Source organism: Microchirus variegatus, assembly GCF_963457635.1.
Source record: "Microchirus variegatus genome assembly, chromosome: 20".
NCBI lineage: Eukaryota > Metazoa > Chordata > Actinopteri > Pleuronectiformes > Soleidae > Microchirus > Microchirus variegatus.
This window is the reverse complement of record NC_139821.1, coordinates 15,273,744-15,298,249: the sequence shown is the minus strand read 5'-3', so window position 1 is coordinate 15,298,249 and position 24,506 is coordinate 15,273,744. Positions and strand designations below refer to the sequence as shown.

Here is a 24,506-nt window from a genome sequence, read left to right as displayed (position 1 = left end):
TATTTTATTACTGCCCATCCTTACCTGCAGCCTTTACAACCTGGTTATTGCTTTGGTCAAACATCTTTATCTCTAATTCAATTTCACACACTGCTCATCAGGGGCAATTTTGACTTCAGTGTCTTGCTGCCATGTGTAACCGGAAGAGCTGGGAATCAAACCATCGACTTTCTGGTTAGCTGGCTCAGGCCCCTGGGCCACAGCCCTAATGAAATATGATGTTGTATTTACTGTACTTGTAAGCGAACATTCGGCTGCACCACTGTGTGCTTTTGCTGCCAACGCTTCAGCAGCATGAAAGCTCAGCTGTGGTTTGAGTTACAGACGAAAGCCACAGGGCCATTAAACTTTGATGGATACATTGTTTGATGAGCCACAGTCACAGCATAACAGCATAATGTAGGCTAATGTGTAGTGTGTCAGTCCTCTGAGAGCCAATATTTATAGAGAGCAGTTCTCTCTTTTAATGAGACCAGCATTTGGAAGGTGCAGAGGAAATGTGGTCGGTGAGTGTCCAGAATATGCAACTGTTGCTCCCCGTAGTCATTGTGTGTGGAAAAAGAACGACAAAACAATCACCTTGTCGTCCATTGTAGTGGGGATTGAAACATGAGATTAGGTCTGTTGATCACTTGTTCGAACTATCGCCAAGAAAACAAAAATCAACATCTCAAAAGTGATACAAATATGACTCGAACAACAATCTGCATTAACACAAAACCAACTGGAACAACACAATATTAAATATTCCATTATATTCCATTGTCATGGCACTAAGTGGTTCCTCGAAAATGTCTGTAAATGGATGCATCATAGGGGAAACTGCCTGAGCAGATTTATCAGATTTAAGCCAGGGGGTGTTCAAACTCATTTTAACAAGGGTCAGATTTGTGGTCACTTTTGACCTTTTATTATTATTATTATTATCATTATTATTATCATTATTTTAACACTCATGTATGAATTTTAATAACCTCAGTCAGGATTTTTATACGTCTTTGGCCATGAAAAAAACTATTCTGAACTTCTTTTTTTTTTTTCATGGAGTTGGGTTAGGCTTTCCTTTAAACCTGCAAGATTCTTCTATCATAGAAGGATTGACAGGATATTCCTGAGCGACTTGGCTTTTCTGACCCTCTGTCGGCCATCTTGGTTTAGAGATGTGTTTGTTGCGCTTGCACGACCTGACCAGTGGGTGGCAGTGTATGGGGGATGCACAAAGGTCCAATGTGGTGTGCAATTCTACCATCAACACCCTGTATATGCAAGAAAATAGCTATTGAATAGCTGTCCCCTGTAGTGACCACTATGCATGAAAGGGTTAAATAGTACAATTTACATACAAATGCACTGGAAATTAAAAAAATATATATATAATATTTTCATTGTCAAATGGAAATGTAACCAAATCGTAGCCATGCTGGAGCGTTTCCAGAAAGCACAACTCCTTACCAGTTGAGCTAACGGGGTGACATGTGACAAGGGTTAGGGTTACCCATGAATACTACTTTATAAAACCGAAGCTGCAGACCCTACACAATCTCACAGAGGGCTGTGATTGGCTGAACTTTTGGAACACAGCGAAAGAGTTATATGTAAACTTTACCCAGCACTGGTTGAGACACAGAGACTCTAACTCTACTTTAATGTATCTTTAACATTAAAGTAAAATAAATAAGTCAGTATAATTTTCAATTTAACCTCTATAAGCATTATCAGTGATTGGCAGATGTTATCTCGTTGACTTCTTCTTTATCCAAACGAGTTTCTCCCTGTGCCGCCTTTATTACTGCTCACACTAATCAAGGCTTTACATCCTTAGCAGATCCTTCGACTGCTGGTGATTCCCCTTAGCCATCCCCCTTCCCCCTACCCCTTTGTCGGAGTTCCCCTTGGCCCTCAAAACAGAGTTGAGGGAGCGAGGGGTAAGAACGTTCCCCTAAGAAATGAGACACACCTCCATTACGTCATCACGTCGTCCGGACTTGACGCTCGCGGACTGCTACATCAACAAGCCGATGCGATGCGATGCTTGTTGATGTAACAATCCGAAAATGCCGTCCTCACAAGTAATGTCTGTAATGTTTGGGCTATTTTTCTGTTTTTACGACTGTCAGCTGCTAACCAACGACATCGGCGGCGACGCTGACGTGAGGAGTGTTCACACACACAGTTACAGCGACTGCAGACCCGCTGCATTACCATAGCCACACACACACACACACACACACACACACACGGTGCAGAGGGAGAAAGCTGCTCGCAGACAGAGCGGAGTAGAGCGGGGACAGAATCTCCTGTTCTGTCCTGAAGACGTAACTGTGCACTCCGGCACAATTTGTTAATGTTAAAAAAATAGCGATAGCAGCTAGCTAACCACTTACGAAAAGAACGCCGGGATAGCATCGGCTACGACTAGCTAGTAATTCAAAACAAACTTGACTAGTGATTCAGAAACATCGTTGACAATTGAAGAAGACCACAATACAATCATTACACATGACTGTTGTGATTAAAATACTGAAAATACATTTGTGCGAGTCTTTAACGGCCAGCTTTCAAACTTCGCTGACAGGTGACGCGGCGGAAGCTGCGAAATTCCTCAAAGCCCTCCGTTTCAAGTGTGGTCCTGAGGAAGCTTCGTTTCGAGGGCTACGTAGCCCTTCGGCTTGGCCCTACCCCTTAACCCTTATGAGAAATGAGACAGCACTACCCCTCACATAAACGCGCAAAAACAAGGGGTAGGGGGAAGGGGGAGGGCTAAGGGGTGGAATTGGGATTCAGCCGTAAGCCCAATTTATACTCCTGCGTAAAGTGCTCTGCGTAGCTACGCAGAGTCCTCTGCGTCGACGCAGAACCTGTCGAAGAGCCTCTGCGTCGTCTCCGGGTGCACAGAATATTTTTTAAGTGTCCGTCACTCCGTCAAGGGACTACGGAGACGGCAAGAGCTGCGATTGGTCCTCAGGGCAGGCCGAGCTAAGCTGCTCTGTGCCGGCTCTCAGTGCGCTCCGGGCGTCCTGACAGAGGCGGAGCTGATCCCCGCCGATAACGCCGCTGCCGAACTATAAATACGTCATATCTTAACACACACAGCACATGTTTAGACTCTAAATGGCCAATTTCTCGCCTCAAATTATCTTAAAACTGCGTTCCGTGACACAGAAAAGTGAGAAACGGCCACTTTTTCAACAACAACAGTCTTTCTCTCTCTTTCTTTCTCGGACGCCATTGCTCACTGTAGCCAGAAGCACAACAACCTTGCGCAGCGACCCCTACTGATCGGGCGGGAAATTGCAGCGAGTGTCCGTCACCACGACGCAGAAGTATAAATGCTCGAGGCGTCTCCGTGGTGACGCAGACGGATAACGCATACGCAGTCGGAGAAGTATAATGTGGCCTTAAGAGTGTAGATGGATATTTTTATGATTATCTTGAGCATTCTTATTTATTTATTTATTTAATTTCTTGTCCTTAGTTTAACCCTTAGCGCTCACGCAGGTGGCACGGATCTGTGCAGGTGCACCTATGGTAAATTGCCTTGGGAATAATACACAACTCCTTATATGGACATCCTGGGGGTGTGGGTTTGTAGGTCACATATTCAGACTTCATTTTTTATTTTTTTTTGTTCTCTTGTAAAGTGTTGTTGAGTCAAAGTTATGATTCATTTCATATTGCATTTTTAGTAGTGATATAAAGTAGCGATAATTCTGCAGAAGTCACAAAATTAGACTGTTTTTCTTTTGTTTATGTTCATAAAATTGAGCCAAGTTAACTTTGAACTGTGACGAATTTAACAAATTTAGTGAGTACTTTTTTGCTCAGATGTGCTGATATAGTTGGAAAATGAAAATGAAAAAACAAATTCATCAGATTGCGTACGTTGTGCTGAAAAAAGTATGTACGACACATTCTCATAGCCTCTGTATACACTGTACTTTTTAACGTAGTAACATTTACGACGACACAAAAGTCCATGATCCTGTATCGAAATACGCAACAAAGGAACTGCGATAATACAAACTGTTGCCTTTTCTGCACTTCACTAATGATACAAACTCCTACAGCGACACTATATCACAAGTACATAACAAGTTCAGTGTCTATTTTGGTTCTATTATGATAGCAATCATGCCTGTGATCAAAGCAAAGCTACTGTCGTTTAATCAGCACAGGATGCAGGATCAGTGTGTGTGATTGCTGCAGCTCTGAGTAAAGGATGAGGACCCACAGCTGCGATCTTCTTCTTTTTTTTCTCTCATAAGAGATTCATCACATTTCTATTAGCTGTGTCAATCCAGAGCTGCAAAGCATCAACAGCTGATTAAGAGCACAGATGCTTTCTCAACCTCTATCTGTGTCGCTGGTACCACGGCTCAGCAGAAAAATACAGCTGAGTCATTCAGCACCAAGACATCCACCCACCTCCACTGAAGTCCTCCTGTTCTCCAGAGGACAGAGAGTATACATTTAGATAAATGGATTTAAACTGTTTTAATTGCTCAGCTTTGAACAATTTCTTTCTCCAAACAACGGTTGACAAATAGACCCAATTAGATTGTCTCTCCAGTGTGAGTCTTGTTTTTCAAGGTCTTTCGAGGATAATCCTTGTTGGAGAGATAAAAATGACTGAGCTGGGGTTTTTCCGCTCTATTTCACTCTGTTTATTTTCTTTAAACTTAAGAAATTTCACTTTCGCACCATGCGTAGTGTTTGTGGTGCTTCTCTGAACCTTCTATGTTGAGGCTTTTGATGTCGAGTGTAAGACTTTGATTGAAGAGTCAGATTTCTGCTGTCATCACTTTGCTGTACAACTCTTTCCTCTTTAATCCTGTCCATCAAAACAATCAATTCAATACCGTTTATTCAGGTTTCCTCCAGACTTTACTACTTAGATTTCTTCAGCATCACCTCCATAAACACTGAGGATTAAGAGCAAGATACTATTTACCCTGAAATTAAGGGCAGAACATAGGGAAGTGAAGAATGGGCTTGACTGCAGTTAAGACACTTTAAAGGGGACATATTATGCATTTAAAATCCTTATATTTGGGACTCTGGAGGCCCTATCAGTCGGCAAAGTGAAAAAAGATGACTCACACATGTTTTTGTGGTCCTCCTCAGTCTAAGTACAGGAGATGAAACATGATGATGGAATCGGTGTCTCGCTGAGCTCCGCTTTGTTCGTAAAACACGCAAGAGTGCTGACGAGGGGCAGCGGTATCCGAAAACCAGAAATTCTGAGAAAAGTTCTATTCTTGGCTCCACAGTGCAGCACAGAATTTTACACAAACTTCCAGCCTCAGAGGATTTATCTGTCCAGTGGATATATGTTATATATGACCGCAATGTGCCTGCTAGAGCCTGCAAATGATCACTTTTCCAAATGCTAACTGCTGTTAGCTCCCAGTAGCCTCTGTGGCTGAAGTCGTTTCCTGTCCCTTAAGATTTGTTTTGCTTTTTTTAAGGTGGACCTAAAGAGATACGACTAAACAGAGCGTTCTGAACAGGGCTGTTTTGGCAGGGTGATTGAACTGCTGTGGTGCTTCATCCTTATGGTATTTTGACCAAAGCATGTCACAGACATGTTCATTAGGACACCAGGGAACTAGTTTAATGTTTAATGATCTGATAATCACTAGTTTCAGCAGCTTTGCAGCAGTGTGCGCTGTGGTTTTACTGCTCTTTCATAGTAAACTCGTAAGATTTATTGACCATATAGATCTTTGCTGATTGCATTGAACCATTAGCTCTGTTTCACTGTCGGCCACATCAAACCCTTTTAAGTAATCACAAGCATTGTCATGTCTCATGTCCAGAACAGAGTACAAACAAGAAGTGATAGAGTATTACTGAACTTAGGCACATATTAAAATATAAATCTGGGTTATACTTTATTCTTTTTTGTTCCGCCTCACAACCATCTGTGTTACTTAAAAATGTATGTCTAAAGATTCTCGTGTTCATTGTCTCTAAAATCTGCAGGTGTGAGTTTGTCTCTACATGGGTCTGAGTCCCAACATCAGAGCCTCCACCGACGCAGAGTCCCGCTGCAGCCCTCAGCCTCCGGCTACCAGGCAGCGGTCAGACTTCTCGCCTTCCCCTCAAGAGGGAAGGCAGACATCATGGAGGAATCCTCGGCTGAAGCCCCTGATTCCAGCACTCAGGACGACGTGCCTCCTCTTGGTGAGACACCAACATCAACAGACCCCGATATTTCTGTACAAATGCAGTTGTGTCTCCATGACACCAGATGATTTTACTTTGAATTATCATAGAGCGATGTCGCCAGACTCTGTAGTTCTCAGCTCTATGATACAATTTAGTATCTTTGAGCTCATTGTTTTGTTGTTTATGGTCAGTGTATTCTCTGTAAGTCTCTTTCACCACATCAGTATTCAGTAATCAACTGTCTCGCTTTATTATAGCGATGTTGTTGCTTCAGTATGTCTTGACGTAAAACAAATCACTTCCTGTGTGTAGCACTGGAAAGTAGACATATTATGCAAAATAACCTATATATATTTGGACTCTGGAGGCCCTATGAGTCGGCAAAATGTGAAAAATGATGACTCACTTATGTTTTTGTGCTCTGCCTCAGTCTAAGTACAGGGGATAAAACACACAATGTTGACTTGCGGGCTCATTGCGACGTCACAATGAGATATTCCTGGAATAGTTGTTTCGCGGAGCTCCCTAAAATTTTTTCAAAAATCCTAAAATGTGAGAGTGCAGACGAGGGCAATAGTATCCAGAAGAGCAGAAGTTGGTGAAGTGTTCTATTCTTGGCTGCCTAGTGCAGCACAGAGTTCTACACAAACTTCCAGCCTCAGAGGATTCACTCAATGGATACATTTTATATATGATGGCAATGTGCCGGCTAGAGTCGGCAAATGATCGCCTTTCCGAATGCTAACTGCTGTTAGCTGCTGGCGCCTCAGTGACATAGTTTCCTGTGTCTCATTTGTATTTAAAGAGACAGAACAGAGCGTTCTGAACAGGGCTGTTTTGGCAGGGTGATTGAACTGCTGTGGTGCTTCATCCTTATGGTATTTTGAGCAAAGCATGTCACAGACATGTTCATTAGGACACCAGGGAACTAGGTTAACTTGGAGAAATAGGGCATAATATGTCTCCTTTAAGACACACTGCACCATATTAATCCACACGAAAATGTCCTTCTCTCCAGCTGTGAAGGATGTTAATGTTCTGCTGGAGAAGCAGAGGTCAGAGGGCATTAGCAGCCCGTCCAGAGACGACGACGACTCCACCCTGCTGAATCCAGCCACGCACAGCAGCATCCTCGACGACAACACAAAGTCCGACTCTGCTCACTCAGAGGTCAGTGGAGAAAATCACTCATCTCACCTTTCAAAGTTAGCTACATCGGTCTGTAATAAATCACAGAAGTACAATGGTAATGGACTTCTTCTTTAGATGTAGTCATGAACTTATGCTGACTGACTGATTATCTGTCTGTCTGCAGGGGAGGAGTAAGTCCAGCGGCATTTGCTTCAGCGATGGAAAGAGCCGCATTGACTACATCCTGGTTTACAGGAAGTCCAGCTCACTCTCAGAGAAGAGGGAGGTGTTTGAGCGGAATATCCGTGCTGAGGGCTTACAAATGGAAAAAGAGGTAAAAATAAGCCCGTTGTGATTCAACTTGTAACTGGTCAGAAAATATTAATACAAATTATTAATCATTTTTAATAATTAATTTTGTTATTAATTTTCTTTAAAACCCTTGCACGGGGCACCATTATGTTGTGGTTCAACAATAGTGGCAATAATTTGACTGATAAAAATAAAAGTAATAAACATTAATTAATTCGTTTTAATAATTAATTAACTTTAGATCGGGGCACCACCCTGAAATCAGGGAAAAGACAATCAATCTATGCCTTTCAAAATCAGTCTAAATATTCACTGTTATTGACTATATCAAAGATATCCCAATTGAACAGTAATGAAGGTATGAATCCGAGCACTGACCCTCTCAACCACCGTTTGTCACAACATTCATGTACAAAAGACACAGACCATTCCTTTAAGTGAACAAAAGTAACAATTTATTAAATCAAATAACAAGAATCAACTAAACAATTTGATTCACCAACATTAAATATCCAAGGTTAATGGAATGATCTAAGTCAATGAACATTAAAGCATAAATGATAATTTGGTAATTTGAATCAATAAATCCTACTTGCTAAAGCTAAAATCACACAAACTATGTACAACATAAACACCAGTGTGTGTGTGTGTGTGTGTGTGTGTGTGTGTGTGTGTAACCAAGAAGAGATAAGATAAGAGAAGGGAGTGACGCGGTTGATGGTCACTCCCCCTTTTGACACCAACATCGTGGAACATGCTCAGTAGCTGTGACTGTAACGCACGCCTCCACCAAAGATGGCGCCCAAAACACATTAACATCAGGCTGCTGATCTTAGACCGAACATGCGACAGCATGGCTGTAGGAGCGCGTGTTCGACTCAAGATGGCGCCTGTGAGACCTTTCATTCATGAATGAAAGAGAGAGAGAGTTAGTGAATGAGCGAGAGAGAAAGCGGGAGTACACGATTGATCTTGCGTGCAGACACAGAGGGTGATTCGAGCCCAGCGTGATCTGTGACTGAAACACAGGATCGCGTGTAAGTTGGCAGTCTAAACCACACAGACTTGACGGAGGCGGAGCCAGGCCAGTCTGTGAGTCGTGACGTTTAAACAGCCATTATCTCACCACGTGATCTGCCTGCTCGTTCACAGCAGGGGAGGATACCTGCGGAGCGCAGCGTTGCAGTGTATGCTCCGCATTCACCAGTAAAATCACAACAACGAACACCAAACGTAAACAAAGAAACATGTGGTTATGACGATAACACAAATGCGAGCGTGTGGGTGCGCTATCCAACACGTTCAACACAAAGAAAAATGAACAAACACAGAAATATAACCTAACTCTGCCTAGAACACATTTGCCTCTTACTGTAAGCGGATCTCAGGTTTTGTGGTCAGTCCATGGATTCGGTTCAGTTTGTTGGAGTCGTGGAGTGTGGGTGGGCCGTTATTTGGCTCACAGCGTTGTCTCTGAGTGGAAGCGCCGGCGGAGATGCGGACGGCTTCTTCAAAAGGCGCATAGTTCGTGCTGCATGGGAGTGTCGCATGTCGGAGGGGGGGGCCCCCAAACAGGAACCAGTGCAGCAGGCAAGAGCGAAGGAACAAGAGGGGGGAAGAAAGTTCTGTCTTCCAATTTATATGTTTTATCAGTCGGGGGATCATAAAACAGAGAGGGCCAATGAGACTTAAAGGATCTGCCCCCCCTAGGGGGCTCTCCGGTCATAAACCCCATGTGGTGTTGGAGCCTGCAGGATTTGTTAACTCACAGTCAGGCTTCGAATCCTGCAAACAGGCCTTAGTCAGAGAACAATAGATTTCCGCCATACTGTTAGGGCCCAACAAAGCCCAATTACACTTGCTACTTATTGCACATTTTCTGTGTAATAATACTGTACTTCATTTGTGATAAGTCGTGAACCATACTATACAGTATATCAGGTAAGACTGAATCAAAACAGCTTTGAAATATAAAAACCAAAGTAATGAGCTAAAAAATGGTAAATTATCATTAAGTTACACAGATCTTTAGAGTTTGGTCAACAACTTTTAAGGTCCTGTGTCTAAGGATCAGTGACATCTAATGGTGAGACTTCAGATTGCAACACACAGAGGATTTTTCAGCTCACCTGTGGCCCTCACACCACAAAGGATACCAACAGTCAGTAAGGTTACACAACCTCAGAAAAATATCCATTATTCGTTCACATAAGTTCGATCAAATCCAGGCTTTTAAAATACATTGTAAACATGTTAGTCTGACTCACTGTAAGTGTAAGAATCAAATTTCTCAAAAGTCAGACGGGAGCCAAATTACCACTGCATGTGTGCATTCAGTCTGACTCATGCCTGGAAGCTCCCTCCCCCAGGCTTTAGCTCAGAAATAATTGAAGAAGCCAGAACACAGAAGAAAAAGACAGCAAGAAAAATGGCAAAAATCCTGGCCAGTACATGTTCTCGTACAGACGAGGAGAACAATTTTATGCTCTGCCAGCCCAAAGAATTGGATATTTCAAAGTCCATGGATGGTAGTACAACTCAGTGGTAGTAATATATAAATAATGATAATAATAATACAAACACTGTGCAACTTCATTAGGCACAGCGCAAATGTTTTACTTTTCGATCAGCATTAGCGTAGCTGGCTGACAGTCACAAAACAGCTAGCTTTGCTAATGCTAATCGAAAATTAAAACATTTGCGTTGTGCCTAATGAGGTTGCATATTGTTTGTATCATGGCTGCCAACTTTTGCGAAAACCTTGGAGTGAGCGAAAACCAACATCGTAGCATGCAGGGCTAATGTATGGCTGGTTAACACCACACACCCGATATATTTATTTATAGTAATATTTTATGCATCCCAAGCTTATTTAATGCTTTATACAATAATATTTATGGATTATTAATGCTTAATACTCATAATGATTTATACAATAATAATAATAGTAAATAACTCAAGACCTGGATTCGATCCTACGACCTTCCCACTAGTACGAACCACTAGACTACCATTGATAATGTAATTTTTGTGTGTCATTAATCGACTTGTACCAGTAACTCGATCCATTCTACGCATGTGTTTGGCTGAATTCCTAGAATCATTGACGCTCGGACACCTCTCTTGCCGCTCAGTATCGTAACCGAACTTTCTAGGTATCGCGGGTGCGAGCGGTTTTAAACCTTTCAGAGGATGGATGATATTCGCACCATATGCTTATGCTATTCAGAATAGAGCTTAGATTGGCCCCAAACAATCAGCCCGACCCGAGCCGAGCCTGTGCACGTTGTGTCCGAGCGCGACACATTAACTGTGCCGGAGCCCGATTTAAACCCGACATTTTTTAAAATTATGTTAGCCCTATGCTAATGCTAATTGTAGCCTCGATAGCTTACCTTTGGAAACAGGTTCACCAAGTTTGCCGCAAAGTAGTAGCATGGCACATATGGTAACTTCATTGATCTTAATTTTCTACCTGAAAGTTCTTTCGTCGTCGTTTCAAACACCAACAGTGAAGAAGAAGAAGCATTTAAATTCTTAAATGTTTTATCCTCGAATGCATGCAACGTGATTGGCTGAACAATCATCAGTTGTACAAACTGACAGCGAAGTGCAGCTGAGGAGCCTTCACTGAAAAAGAACCCTATTTAGTTAATGTGTCTCTTGAAAGAGTGACGTGTGTGTGTGTGTGTGTGTTCACCTTCAGCACAGTCAATACTCATCACAGACGTCGTGATGCAGAATATGCAGAGGAAGATAATGGTTCTCGTCTCCTTCAAAAGCCCACTTATGTGGATTTCTTGTGTTGAGTCATTTTGTTAATTTTAGGCCACTTTCCTTTTAGCCCCTGATTTGTGCACCTTCGCACTGGCTCCTACGCTGTCAGGAAAGAAAGCAGAGCTAATGAAACACATTAATGTTAATCACAAGTTGAAGAGCTGACAATGCCGCTGCCTGCACCAGCCAATTTGAAACTGACAAATGCCACTGCCTGATTTAAATTCTAGAAATCCTCTGTGGCTTAAAACCTTGTAATCACAACTCTTATCAACATACAAGCCTTCTTTTTTTCCCACCTAAAAGCCAACTTTATCTTTTAAATCAAAAGGATCTCCCACCAATTATGGGAAATACAGTATGTTCTAGTGTAGTCAAAAAATCCCACTGTTTTATTGGTTTTAGCTTTTTCAATTTGAACTTACATGTTTTTACTGCTATTCATTCTGTGCAGTCTGCAAAAATGACACAGTGATGTTTGTGTGTGTTTTTGTGTGCGTCCCCTGTGTTCACTGTATTTTGTCTCTGGAGTTAAACTGTTATTCTGTTTCTTTCGTAGGCGTCTTTAACAAACAGCGACGTGATCTTTCTGAAGCTTCACGCACCGTGGGACGTACTCTGTCGCTATGCAGAGCTCATGAACATACGCATGCCTTTTAGGTGAGACAACAACACTTTGTGTAATGTACTTCTAGCCTTAAGGCCACATTATACTTCTCCGACTGCGTAATGCGTTATCCTTCATACTTCTGCGTCGTGGACGGATACGCGCAGCAATTCCCCACCCGATCAGTAGGGGTCACTACGCAAGGTTGTTGTGCTTTTGGCTACAGTAAGCAATGGTGTCCGAGAGAGAAAGAGAGAGAAAGACTGTTGAAACAGTGGCCGTTTCTCACTTTTCTGTGTCACAGAACGCAGTTTTAAGATAATTTGAGGCGAGAAATTGGCCATCTAGAGTCTAAACATGTGGTTTGTGTATTAAGATATGACGTATTTATAGTTTGGCAGCAACGTTGTTGGCGGTGATCAGCTCCGCCTCTGTGGACGCTTGGTGCGCACTGTGGCCGGCACAGAGCAGCTTCACTCGGCCTGTCCTGAGGACCAATCACAGCTCTTACCGTCTCCGTTGTCCCTTGACGGAGTGACGGACACTGTGACTATGACTATTAAAATTATTATTATTAAAATTATTAAAATATTTCATGCAGTCGGAGACGACGCAGAGGGCTCTAAGTAACCTATGCAGAGCACTTTACGCAGGAGTATAAATTGGGCTTTAGGCCACGTCCAGACGGAAACGACACGAATCGCAAGCCAACTTTTTTTTAAGCCGTTTTCAAAAAGTTCACTGTAAATATGGCATCAAAATGTTGTAGTACATATGCCAGGACTGTTAATTGCGCTGTAACGTTACACCACAAAACAGAGAAGACAACGTTGTAGACATTAAAGGTGCCATATGTAAGAATGTGGCCAAAAACGGTTACTACATTCAAATTCAAAATACCGAGGTCTTTTAGGTTTCGTTTTTCTGATGTAACTGTCAACCCGTGGTTGCTCGGCAGCTGAGACGCTACTGACTGCAATGATTGGTGGCGCCACATGCCAAAACATGATTTCAAAACATAAACATGATTTGCAGTATGCAAAATATTTTTTTTAATGCAAATATTTTGGCTGTGCTGTTTTGGTGAGTTCAGTTTGTTATTCCTGAGTCTCTGTGACATATTAGGAGGATTTTATGGCCAGTTGTTTTAGATTTATTACATAATGCACCTTACACACAAAAATATAAACGCACAAAGAAAAACTTGTAGGTATTGTTATGTGACAAAACAGAGTAACTATCCAAAAATAACAGTAAAACTTTATCAATAAATTGGCTTTAATTTGCGAGCATTAGGATCAATTTCAAAACAAAAGTCCCAGAGTAATGGCAGGAAGAACACAATGGGGGGTCGATGATACAAGTCGACAACCTTCAATAACGTGTGTGTCCACCATTAGCCTAACGCAGAGCGGTACACCGGCGACGCATGGACATCACCAGCATTGTCGATCGTGGCCTGGAATGATCGTGGAATGATGCACATTCAGCCATCAGTCAGCATGCCAATGGCACGCTCCCTCATGATTTGTGACATCTGTGGCATATTGACAAGTGACAAAAGTCCACATTTTGGTGTGCCCTTTTATTGACCAGACCATGTGAGTGTCTGTGTACTGGTCACGCATATTGACCACCGCTCTGCCATGCTCCATGACTCTCGAGTTGAAATACTCAATCTGAGATTGTAGTCAATAGGAGGGACCAAGTGACACTGGACTACTGGGTTTGAGCAAAACAAATCATTCCATAAACAAATGCATCAAGAATCTGAGTTTTTGTTCACCATTTTAAGGTTTGTGCGTTTATATTTTTGTTAGTTGAGGATACTTGTCAATATTTGTTTCCTAAACGTTATCATCGTGATTAGATTATAGTGCAGGGTTAGTAATGATATGCTATTGTTATCCTTATCATTCATTATCATTATCCTCATGACTAAACTGTCATCCAAGTAAATTTTTCTCCATCTTCCAAACTCCAGGAGGAAAATCTTTTATAAGCATCGACGGCACAAGTTCATGAGCAGGTGAGTGTGTGACGTGAGGCTTTTTTAGGACGATCGGTTGACGTAGTTTTACTATAGCTGCTTTAATGCAAATGTCCTTTCCAGGATGGAGAAGCGCGTCAACGAATTTCGAGGCTGGCTTCCGCGCAAGCCCATGAAGTTTGACAACAACACTCTGCCAGACCTGGAGGAGAACGAAAGCTTCACCGCCCCCTTCAGTCGGTCAAGGATACATCAGTGAGTTTTTAACGCAAGTGTCCTTTAAATGTTCAAATCCTGGGAGATGGGGTTTTGTATCATCTCACATTGCTGCGTGTTACACACACACACACTACTTGGTCACAGCAGACAGATTTGTAATAACCAGTTTGTTTCACTGCAGTTTCATCATCCACAACAAAGACACTTTTTTCAACAACGCCACAAGAAGCCGCATCGTCCACCACATCCTGCAGAGAGTCAAATACGAGGAGGGGAAAAATAAAATGGGTGAGTTTTCCTCTGGACACAAATCTTTTAAACTGGGTTATCCTACCGATAGATTACCTTATGTTTTATCTAAAATGTTGGTACAATCAGGAACAGACACCTGCAGGCTGGTATACAAAAACAGGACATTTAACACATCCATAGACTGCACATAAAAAGGATGAAGTCTTCCAGTTTGGAAAGTGTCACCCAAGAACTACAATGGGAGCAGCAATTAGCCACACGGGCCAAAAGTAACTCTTCTTACTTCATTTGTAATATCGATAATCGTTTCCCTGTCGAGTTAATGGTCTCGATCACTAATTTAAGGTCTGCTTCAGATGTCATTTTTCCAAATTCTGTTCACATTTAGAGTATGATTGACACTTATGAGCGGCCACCACCATGACTGACAGCTAGTGTCGTTCGACAGGTTGCGAAACTAGCGTCTGTGAACTTCTGGTTTTGTAAACTGTTATGACAGCTGTCGAATCATAGATCTCGAGGCTTCAAAGAGTGAGTGTGTTTTGCATCAGGAAGACTGATTCCATTTTTATATTATAGTCTGTGAAACACTCACAGTGCTCTAATGACTAGACTAATGACTTTTAAATGGTATTATGAACTCGAAAATTCCGCTGTGAAATTTTGATTGTGCCTGCTTCTTGCTGCTGATTTGGGCGGATTTAACCTTTAAAGCGGTGTTTCACGAGCAACAGTGTCTTCTGACTCTGGGTCTGACTCCGGGTCAAAGTCTTAAAAGGGACTGCGGCGGGGAGTCGTGAAGAAGCTATTTTTAAACACTGTTAAAACAATGTTTTGATAATGAGGAGCAGTGCATCCACCGTTCCAGAGGAACGGTGGATGCACTGCTTCTGAGAGCGGGTGTGCTGAATATACTGGCCAATCACAAGACTCTGTCTTCTGGGTGAGAGAGTTGAGTCTCAAATCTCGCGGCTGGGAAACACCGTCAGAAAAGAGGATTTATATCGGCTCGTTTACAGCAATTAGGAGGTTTTTGACCATAAAAACAAGTTAATGTATGTAAGTAGACCTCCATAACTAACATATATGTGCAACAGGACCATTCTATGTGAGCTTTAAAACTTGAAGTAAAATTCTTGTGGAATCAACCATTAAAACTTAGAGAGGGAGAGACCGACTCTTGCAGCTTATTGTACAAGCCCCTCCCCCTTCCAAACACAAATGGAAAACTGACAGCAACATATTTTAAAGTTGTCGTATTTCATGAACAGTTGAAGATGCAGATAAAAAATGTTGGTATGTGAGATCAGGAGGCTTTCAGGAGCTCCCACATTTAAATTGGTGAAATATGGGTGCAGATTGACAGAGAAATTACAGTTTTAAAATCACCCTCGTCTTGTTTTTTTTGTCAAATCATTTTTGTCAAGAAGTGTCAAATCACTTTCCAATGAGACCAGAGAACTCCCCAGTGGTTGCTATTGCTAAACAGGCACTCTAATAAAACATGATTTCACAGTAGTTGCTTCTTGCTCTATCAGACACGTTTCTCCTCATTCTTTTTTTTTGGTTCCAGGGCTCAATCGCCTTTTGAGCAACAACTCATATGAAGCAGCTTTCCCTCTTCATGAGGTAATGACACTGGTCTTCATTCAGTTCTGTCACTTGCATGCACTTGCACTAAAACTGCACATATATATTTTATTTGTGTTTGCACTATTACAGGGGAGCTACCACAGCAAAAACTCTATCAGGACACATGGAGCGGAGAACCATCGGCACTTGCTGTACGAGTGTTGGGCGTGGTGGGGAGTGTGGTACAAGTACCAACCACTGGACCTCATCAGGTATCGTCACACAGGACGCAGCTGTCTTAAACTCTTCAGGATGTAAATCTGCTATTTTAGCTAAGACAGAAGAATTTTGTAAGAATGATTCGTAAAGAGGGGCCACACGGTTGACATAGCGGTTAGCGCTCTTGCCTTTGCAGCAAGAAGACCCGGGTTCGAGCCCTGGTTGGAACAAGGGCCTTTCTGCATGGAGTTTGCATGTTCTCCTCGTGTGTGCGTTCTCTGGCTTCCTCCCACAGTCCAAAAACAAGCAATATGGGGATTAGGTGAATTGGTCACTCTAAATTGACCGTAGGTGTGAGAGTGTGAGTGAATGGTTGTTTGTCTCCATATGTGGCCCTGTGATGGACTGGTGAACTGTCCAGGGTGTACCCCACCTATGTCAGCTGAGATTGGCACAGCACCCCCCGCCTTCTGGTGGAGGATAAAGCAGTAGATAATGGATAATGGAATCATCCATAATGGATGGATGGATGATTCGTAAAGAATCAATTGAAGGATGCTCAAGGTACGCTGCTGTTTCAGGAGGTATTTTGGGGAGAAGATCGGCCTATACTTTGCCTGGCTCGGCTGGTACACAGGGATGCTGTTTCCTGCTGCTCTGGTCGGCCTCCTGGTGTTTGTGTACGGCATTTTCACTTTGGACCACTGCCAGGTCAGGTAATCACTCTTTCCTGATAAATGTATGGAGAAAATTAGCTCAGTTATTTATTACAAATGTTTTTACGAAACATAATACAGAATTTGGATCCATTTAAGCACCAAAACATAATAATTTCTTACTTATCTGGAGCATATCCATATCCCATATCTCCAGAACATTAATCAAAATAAGCCTTTTTGAGTTACTACTATAAGTCTTTGAGTTCTGCAGCTCACATAGAGACATAACATCCAGGTTCTTTGGAAGTAGAGGGTACATATTGTTGTTTCATGATAACTTTTCAGCAAAATGTAAACCACATGAACTGACAGAGAACTAGTCACTGCTCTGTTTCCAGCCTTTGAATAATTCGGCCTGTGATAGAGTTTGATCAATAGAGTGCCTCCTATTGACTGCTCTACTCAGCAGCTTCACTTATTAGGGTAGAATGAATTGCGGAAAATATCTAATTGAGATTTTTCTGGCAGATTTGGCAATTTGAGGTGGGAAATTATGTTCCATATGCTTTCAACATGTATGAATTAAAATGTTTTAATCAGTATAGAACAATCAAATTTTAAGCTGTGACTGAATTAGAACATAAATACAAATCCCAAAAACAAAATGATGGGAAAAATAGTCCAATAATAAACCCCAAAAAACATAATCACCTGTTGTGTATAAATAGCATGCATCTGTCAGTGGTCATCTGGTGGGAGAGGCTCAGGTCATATCGCCTCAATCCCAGATTATAACATCCCAAGGACAGGACTATCCATCCTACCGCAGCTTTTTAATGTGCTTCATATAATTGTCTGTGCTTTAAACACACTCAATAGCAAATAGAGGTCACACACTCAGTTACAACAACTGTTTGCAGCACCAAACTAATTCTGTGTTACAGATAAGGCAACGGAGCGTGAAATTGTCCCGTGTAACCTGGTATTGGACGTTTGTCAAGTTGAATAATAATAATAATAATCGAATGTGCTCTGTCATCACAGTTTGTGAAACAATGCAGTGCAGTGGAATAAGAGGAGCGTCATCATTTTATCAATCACACAAACACACCTATAATGTCCTTGCATTTTACTTTAACTTTAACAATCTCTTAAATGAAAGGCCAAATTCCAACCCTTATCCTAACCTAACCTTAACATATATTAAGTAACATTGCTGCATTATACTTTCGAAAATTAAAACAGTGTTATGTATTTTGTTGAGTCGTGTACTTACAATAACCAAAAGGTTCCCAACACTCTATTCTACTTCTATTAAAGATATTTCGGTCACCTTTTAATGACATCATCCACTTTGCGTTCTGCTGCTGAAGCTCTCCCCGTAAAGCTCATCAAACATGACAAGATGACAATACACATGAACCTGCGCTGCTTCCTGACGTCAACAACCTAGGTTTTTTGTTATTGTTTTGATTGAGAGACTCCCAAAAACCCCTGTTACACCATGTTAATATAGCAGTTTGTGGCTTGACACTGCAAACACAGGCTTACTGGGATGTAATGAACTGAACGCTGTGTCTTTCTCTCCAGTAAAGAAATCTGCCAGGCCACTGACGTCGTCATGTGTCCCATCTGTGACCAGTACTGTCCCTACCTGAGACTGTCTGACAGCTGCATCTACGCTAAGGTAGTCTCGCCACCGTGAGTGGGACAAAATGTTCCCAACAGATGTGATGCATAATTGTTATTGTTCTGTTGTTCCAATACCAGACGTTTACTTCAAATGATTTAAAGGACACTTATTATGCTAAATCAACCTTTTAATAATTTTAATACTTATATTTGGGACTCTGGAGGCCCTATGAGTAGGCAAAGTGTTCCATTCTTGGCTTCCACAAACTTCCAGCCTCCGAGGATTTACGTGTCCAGTGGATACATTTTATATATGATGGCAATGTGCCGGGTAGAGTCGGCAAATGATGGCTTTTCCAAATGCTAACTGCTGTTAGCTGCCGGAGCCTCAGTGACGCTGACGTAGTTTCCTGTGTCTCAGGACACAGTGCCTGTCTTAAAGAGACAGGCACTTAAAACCGAGCGTTCTGAACAGAGCTGTTTTGGCAGCCTGATTGAACTACTGCAGTGCTTCATCCTTAAGGTATTTTGACCAAAGCATGTCACAGACATGCATTAGGACACCAGGGAACTAGGTTAACTTGGAGAAATGGGGTATAATGTGTGTCCTTTAACACAATTGTGAAGGGAAGTTCATGAACTTTGGTCATCTCTGATAAGTGCCACTAAATAGAATCATAAACACAGAGCAATTGCTATTTGATATCTTGTGTTTAGAAAGAGATGCTTTTGTTAGTGAGGATGTTACTTCATGTAGGTCAAAGGTCAGACTAGTCAAACACAGTTATGTGTAAGACGCTACACTCCTGATAACTTCAAGGCTGGCACCAAGAGGAGTCGGTAAGGAGTCAACAGGAATCTGACAATTTCAGACCACAGATAAAGACAAAACAAACGCTAGTTTATCCCAGAGAAAGCACGTGTCATCCAGACATTAATGGAATATCTTAAAGGTCATTATACAGTTTGAGCATATGCATCAACTCTGGAAGACTGTAGAGCTGCAACTAACGATTATTTTCGTAATCGATTAATCTGTCGATTATTTTCCTGAGTAATCGTTTGTTCCATAAAATGTCAGAAAATTAAAAAAAAAACGTTGATCAGTGTTTGTCAAACCTGAAAATTACGAGTTTTAATGATTTCTTTATTACATGGAGCAAAGAAATGATGAACATATTCACATTTAAGAAGCTACAGAAATCTTGTTTTAATGGTGAAAACAGCTTAAAACCAATTAATCGATTTGCAAAATTAATTTAGTAATCAATTAATAATTGATTAATTGGGTTAGGATTAGAGCTCTAGAAGACTGCTCTATAGAATTTGCAGTAGAATCAGAATCTTGCATATAAAATGGGTTAGAATTAAGATAAAACAAACACAAAATACACAAGTAACACACTTAAATAAAGATAATATGTGCAGATAGCAATTAATGGCAGTCTGTTTATATGGACATTCATTGTGAACTCTGTGAAATAGTGATTCAATCTGTTTTTTGTTGTTGTTGTTTTTTAGGTCACACATCTTTTCGATAATGGGGCAACTGTTTTCTTTGCCGTCTTCATGGCTGTTTGGGGTGAGTGGACATGATCTCTCCAGCAACTACATGCTCCATTCTGTCAACTAGCCAAAGGTGTTGAGCCATAAAACATACATTATTGAGATTAAGGGGCCCATGTTGGCAGATAAATCCCATTTTACATCTCACTAATTCCATCAGTTACATTACTGGTTAATCCCGTGATTCATCTATTTATCATTTGGTCCACAAAATGGTGATAAAGGTTGATTAAAATGTGTTATTTTTGTCCAAAAGATGTTCATATTCAAGAAGCTGAAATCAGAGAAGTTGTTTTTATTTAAAGAAAAAAACTTAATAGATTATCAAAAACAGAAGCATATAATAGAAGTGTTATAATAGCAGAATCATTATATCACATATAGTCATTTGGGGCCAATTCCAATTCCTATCTTAACCCTAAATCTTAACCCTCAAGCTCAACCCTTAATATTAACTGGCCCTCAAAACCAAGTGTTGAGGGTTATTTTGTCACTGAGAAATGGGACACCCATTAAATGCAGATACGTCTTCAGACTGTAGGGGGCAGAATAACGCGAAAGCTGCGTCCAGTCTGTCAACTCCAAAAAAGAAGAAGAACACATTTACGTCACGATTATTTATGTATTATTTTATTTCAGTCAAGTTATTAGGTTGTCAGTTAGTTATAATATGATATACAAATACCACAACCACGGAGTGTTGTGCGCACCGGCCGGCTATTGACAAAGGATTGTAAAATAAAAATAAATGTTACGCAGCAATGAAGTCAGTAATCCATAATATTGGCCTAAACTAAGATAATACAATGGTTTTCATAATTTTTATATCTCTATTAACAAAGAAAATACTTCATTTGTATCGCACTCGTTTCGCTGCTTTCGACGCCATCTTTCTCATGTGAAAACACGCAATGCATTCTGGGTAGCCCTTGCTCCCAAGGGTGGTCTTGGAAAATCTCAATATTGAGGGCGATACAGCCCTTAAACTTGGCCCTCAACTTAATTTTTCTGAGAATCGGGACAGCACTTGCACTAGCGGGAGCGTGCATTTTTGAGATTGAGGGTTAAGATTGAGGGTTAAGCAAGGAATTGGAATTCACTCTTGATCTATTGCTAATACAAAAGGCAGGATACTGCTTAAAAAACATCATTCACTCAGCCCTGAACAAGGTCCCAGTGTATGGACGGTGCGAACTGTAAATGTGTGAAGGGTTCATACTCATCATAATCTACAAACACTGAAGGTGATGGCATCCCACCATCAAATAGCTGATGGGTGTGTGTATAGATGGTTGACAAGGCTAGAGGGGAAAAAGAGAGAGAAATTAACCTGAATCCATTCATAGACTCCATAAGAATTTAATAACTTAATTTGACGTTTCAGTAAAAGCATCAATGATCACAAAAGACTCACCAATAGTTTGCTTTTCAATGTCTTGGTGTTTGAGAGCCTTTTCTGCTTTGTTGTTGATTCTCCAACATCTCAGCAGGACGAGCAGAAGTAAACACAGCTGGAGGGCAAAGGTCAACACACCCAGCAAGATTATGGTGTTAACTGTTGAAGGTGAAGAAAGAACAGGGGCTATGAGATGAAATTTGAATCATATATAGAATACATCAATCCAAACTGACACAATCATCGCTTTAATGGACAGGCAGTGGTCCAGCTCTCATACATTTCAGTATAGAGTGAAAAGCCTGCACCCTGTTGCATTAGAGTGTGTTAATAATTCAGATGCTCAGACATATTCAGACATTGTCCTGTTGCCAGTGGCAATCTTATTAAAGATTTATGTCGATTACAGAGGAAACAATTGTGTGACAGACCTTTGGTCGAGGATAGTTCAAAATGTAAAACAGAAACTTTTGAAAAAAAGGAAAACATTGGTTTTAAAGGTTTCTTAAAGACCGATCAATCAAACCAGCAGGTGTCGAAAACACCATAACAGTGTAAATATTCATAAATGTCACCAGAGTATCAGCCTGATCATGTAAACAAAAACAAAAACATGTCTGCTGGACAGTATTTTTTATCACTTTACAACCAAGATTTACTCTGACACAGTGATGATGGAATCTCACAAGTTTTATCTTTAATTTGATACCAAAAGAGCTTGAAATTGCATAGATCTATCTATAAAGTAAGTTGCGTCTACGTGTCTGTGTGTCTGTCTGTGACCATTAGTCAGATCGCAGACTTTGGATATGGGTTGAGCATGGCCCGATGGTGTGCATCCTTGATTTTCACATTTTTTGGAGTAATTTTAATTTTCACTGATTTATCACACTACACTAGGCAGGCAGTGGCTCATCAGCAGCAGCTGTGCTGTCTGGTGCAGGGAGTGAAGAGGCTGTCCTCACGGTGGGTGAGACCTTTTCACACGGTAGAACCTGTTGTTATACTAAAACAACAAAGTCGTTGTCCATTCACCCCAAAAGTGGGGAACATAGGACCTTTTTTGGGATAAACGGGGAACATAGGACCCGGGGAACATAGGTACGACCCCCTTTGCGGCTAACTTGGACAACCTGTTTCCAAAGGTAAGCTAGCGAGGCTACGATTAGCATTAGCATCCGGCTAACATAATACAAACACTGTGAAACCTCACAGGCACAACGCAAATGTTTTCATTTCTCATTTAGCATTAGCGTAGTTAGATGTTGTGACAGTCATCCACTAAACAGCTAGCTATGCTAATACTAATCGAAAATGAAAACATTTGCGCTGTGCCTAATGAGGTTGCACAGTGTTTGAATTATGTTAGCCTTTACGTTCCTTATCATGCATTATCATAACTGAAAAATCTTCTTCAGCTCCCACTAAAGGAATACATACTTTCTATGGGCACTGCACTAGTATACTAAAAGAGGGGCAGGGATGAAGAGATTAATGTGGCCACATGGTCACTTTGGAGTGAAATGACTCTTTTTAAGGGGTGTAGTCACTCCTTAATTATATCACTATTTTTTTCCCAAAAGATTAGTTTCCCTGTAATTTTGAGTGTATTTACTCATCAAAACATTTTCATTAGGTGACATTCATTTGCTCTTGAACAATAGAGTACCAGATAATGACTGCTCTTGCTGTGATGTTGACTCCCAGTTGATGACCTCTTGCTGGGTGAAGCCCTGAGTCAAGTTCTGGCTCTGGAGGAATCCCATTGGTCAGATGTTTGGTCCCTGCAGGAGAGTCATTGTTTAGCCACACATCAGCTTATTTTTTACATTAGATTACATCATATTAAATTTATTTCTATTTATTTTAAGATTAAAGCCGTTTGCTTCTAAACTTGTTTAAAGTTTAGAAGTTATTAGCTCAGCCATAAGGCCATTACATGTTGAGTGTGTCACTCAACATGTAATGGCCTTATTCTTAAAAAGAAACAAGTTAAAGGAGAGACATGAATCAACGTATCAAACCTGCAACCTCTAAACAAACAGTTGAGCAACAACAGAGCAAACAAAATGCAAGCACTAAAACTGAAAATCACAAGTGGGACTCATGACCCCTTAGACTGTGCTACAATATAAATATAAACGTGTATGTTAATTCACAAGATAAGATACAAAACAGTGTAACATGATTTGTCATCTGACACAAGCAATACTTAAAATGATATGACGTGTGATAATGCTTTTTTTTCCACTTTAATTACAAAAGACAGAAATGATCTGTTATTGCAATAAAAGTAGCAAAAATGTTATTCAAAATAAACTGTTAGTGTAAGTGTTATTCTCACATTTTATCTTGGTGTAGTTTAAAATAAGATTAATGTTGTTGGTGGAGGAAGAAGGCAAACTGTCTAACTGTAGCTTGGGGGTATTTAAGGTTATACTCACTGTTGAGTTCAGAAAATATCACCTTAACTGAATCTCTAAAGTCGCTTCAGTCACTTACAGACTCTAAACTGTCACTGTAAAGTTTTCAGTTCTTAAAACTAACAACATAATCTACTTGCCTGTTAATTAAAGCGCACACAGCAGAGTGAGCACAGTAGAGAGCAGCAGAAAGAACCCTAAACTAAGTATACATGATGAATGGCTGTGGACTAAAGTTGTTTTCACAGCTGCACACACAGACCTGCATGAACCTACTCTAAAAACTGCAAGAATATTTTTCTTTTTAATCTAAAAAAAAAGAAGATGAAAACCCATGAATGTACTGACCTTAAAGCGTTTCTGTTATGGAACTGACTCTCGCTGCTGCCGTCAAAGTGATTCTGCTTCAAGAGAATCAGCTCAAATCTCTTCATTAAATTTCCTCAGAAGTGTGCCCCCCTGCTGGCTGCACACGGGAAACGGCGACTCACAAAAAACATCTTCCTCTGAGCTGCATGCTCAACATGGTCCTGGGCATGATAAAATAAGGCAAAATGGTTGAAAATAGATTGAAAATAAA

The 24,506-nt window shown here is 41.0% G+C and overlaps 1 protein-coding gene across 1 annotated transcript in view; it reads left to right on the top strand.

Annotated features, from left to right (window-relative positions):
* Positions 1-24,506, top strand: part of LOC310941367 (anoctamin-4-like) — a gene marked incomplete at both ends in the record, with an annotated part of 58,584 nt that overhangs the window by 20,866 nt on the left and 13,212 nt on the right. Inside the window, 12 exons of the mRNA XM_083906528.1 lie at positions 5,986-6,186; positions 7,190-7,341; positions 7,487-7,636; positions 11,951-12,051; positions 13,983-14,027; positions 14,112-14,243; positions 14,389-14,495; positions 16,033-16,088; positions 16,182-16,303; positions 16,832-16,966; positions 18,500-18,596; positions 20,063-20,123. Coding sequence (XP_083762654.1) covers positions 5,986-6,186; positions 7,190-7,341; positions 7,487-7,636; positions 11,951-12,051; positions 13,983-14,027; positions 14,112-14,243; positions 14,389-14,495; positions 16,033-16,088; positions 16,182-16,303; positions 16,832-16,966; positions 18,500-18,596; positions 20,063-20,123 — 1,359 coding nt within the window. The remainder of the gene's footprint in view (positions 1-5,985; positions 6,187-7,189; positions 7,342-7,486; positions 7,637-11,950; positions 12,052-13,982; positions 14,028-14,111; positions 14,244-14,388; positions 14,496-16,032; positions 16,089-16,181; positions 16,304-16,831; positions 16,967-18,499; positions 18,597-20,062; positions 20,124-24,506) is intronic.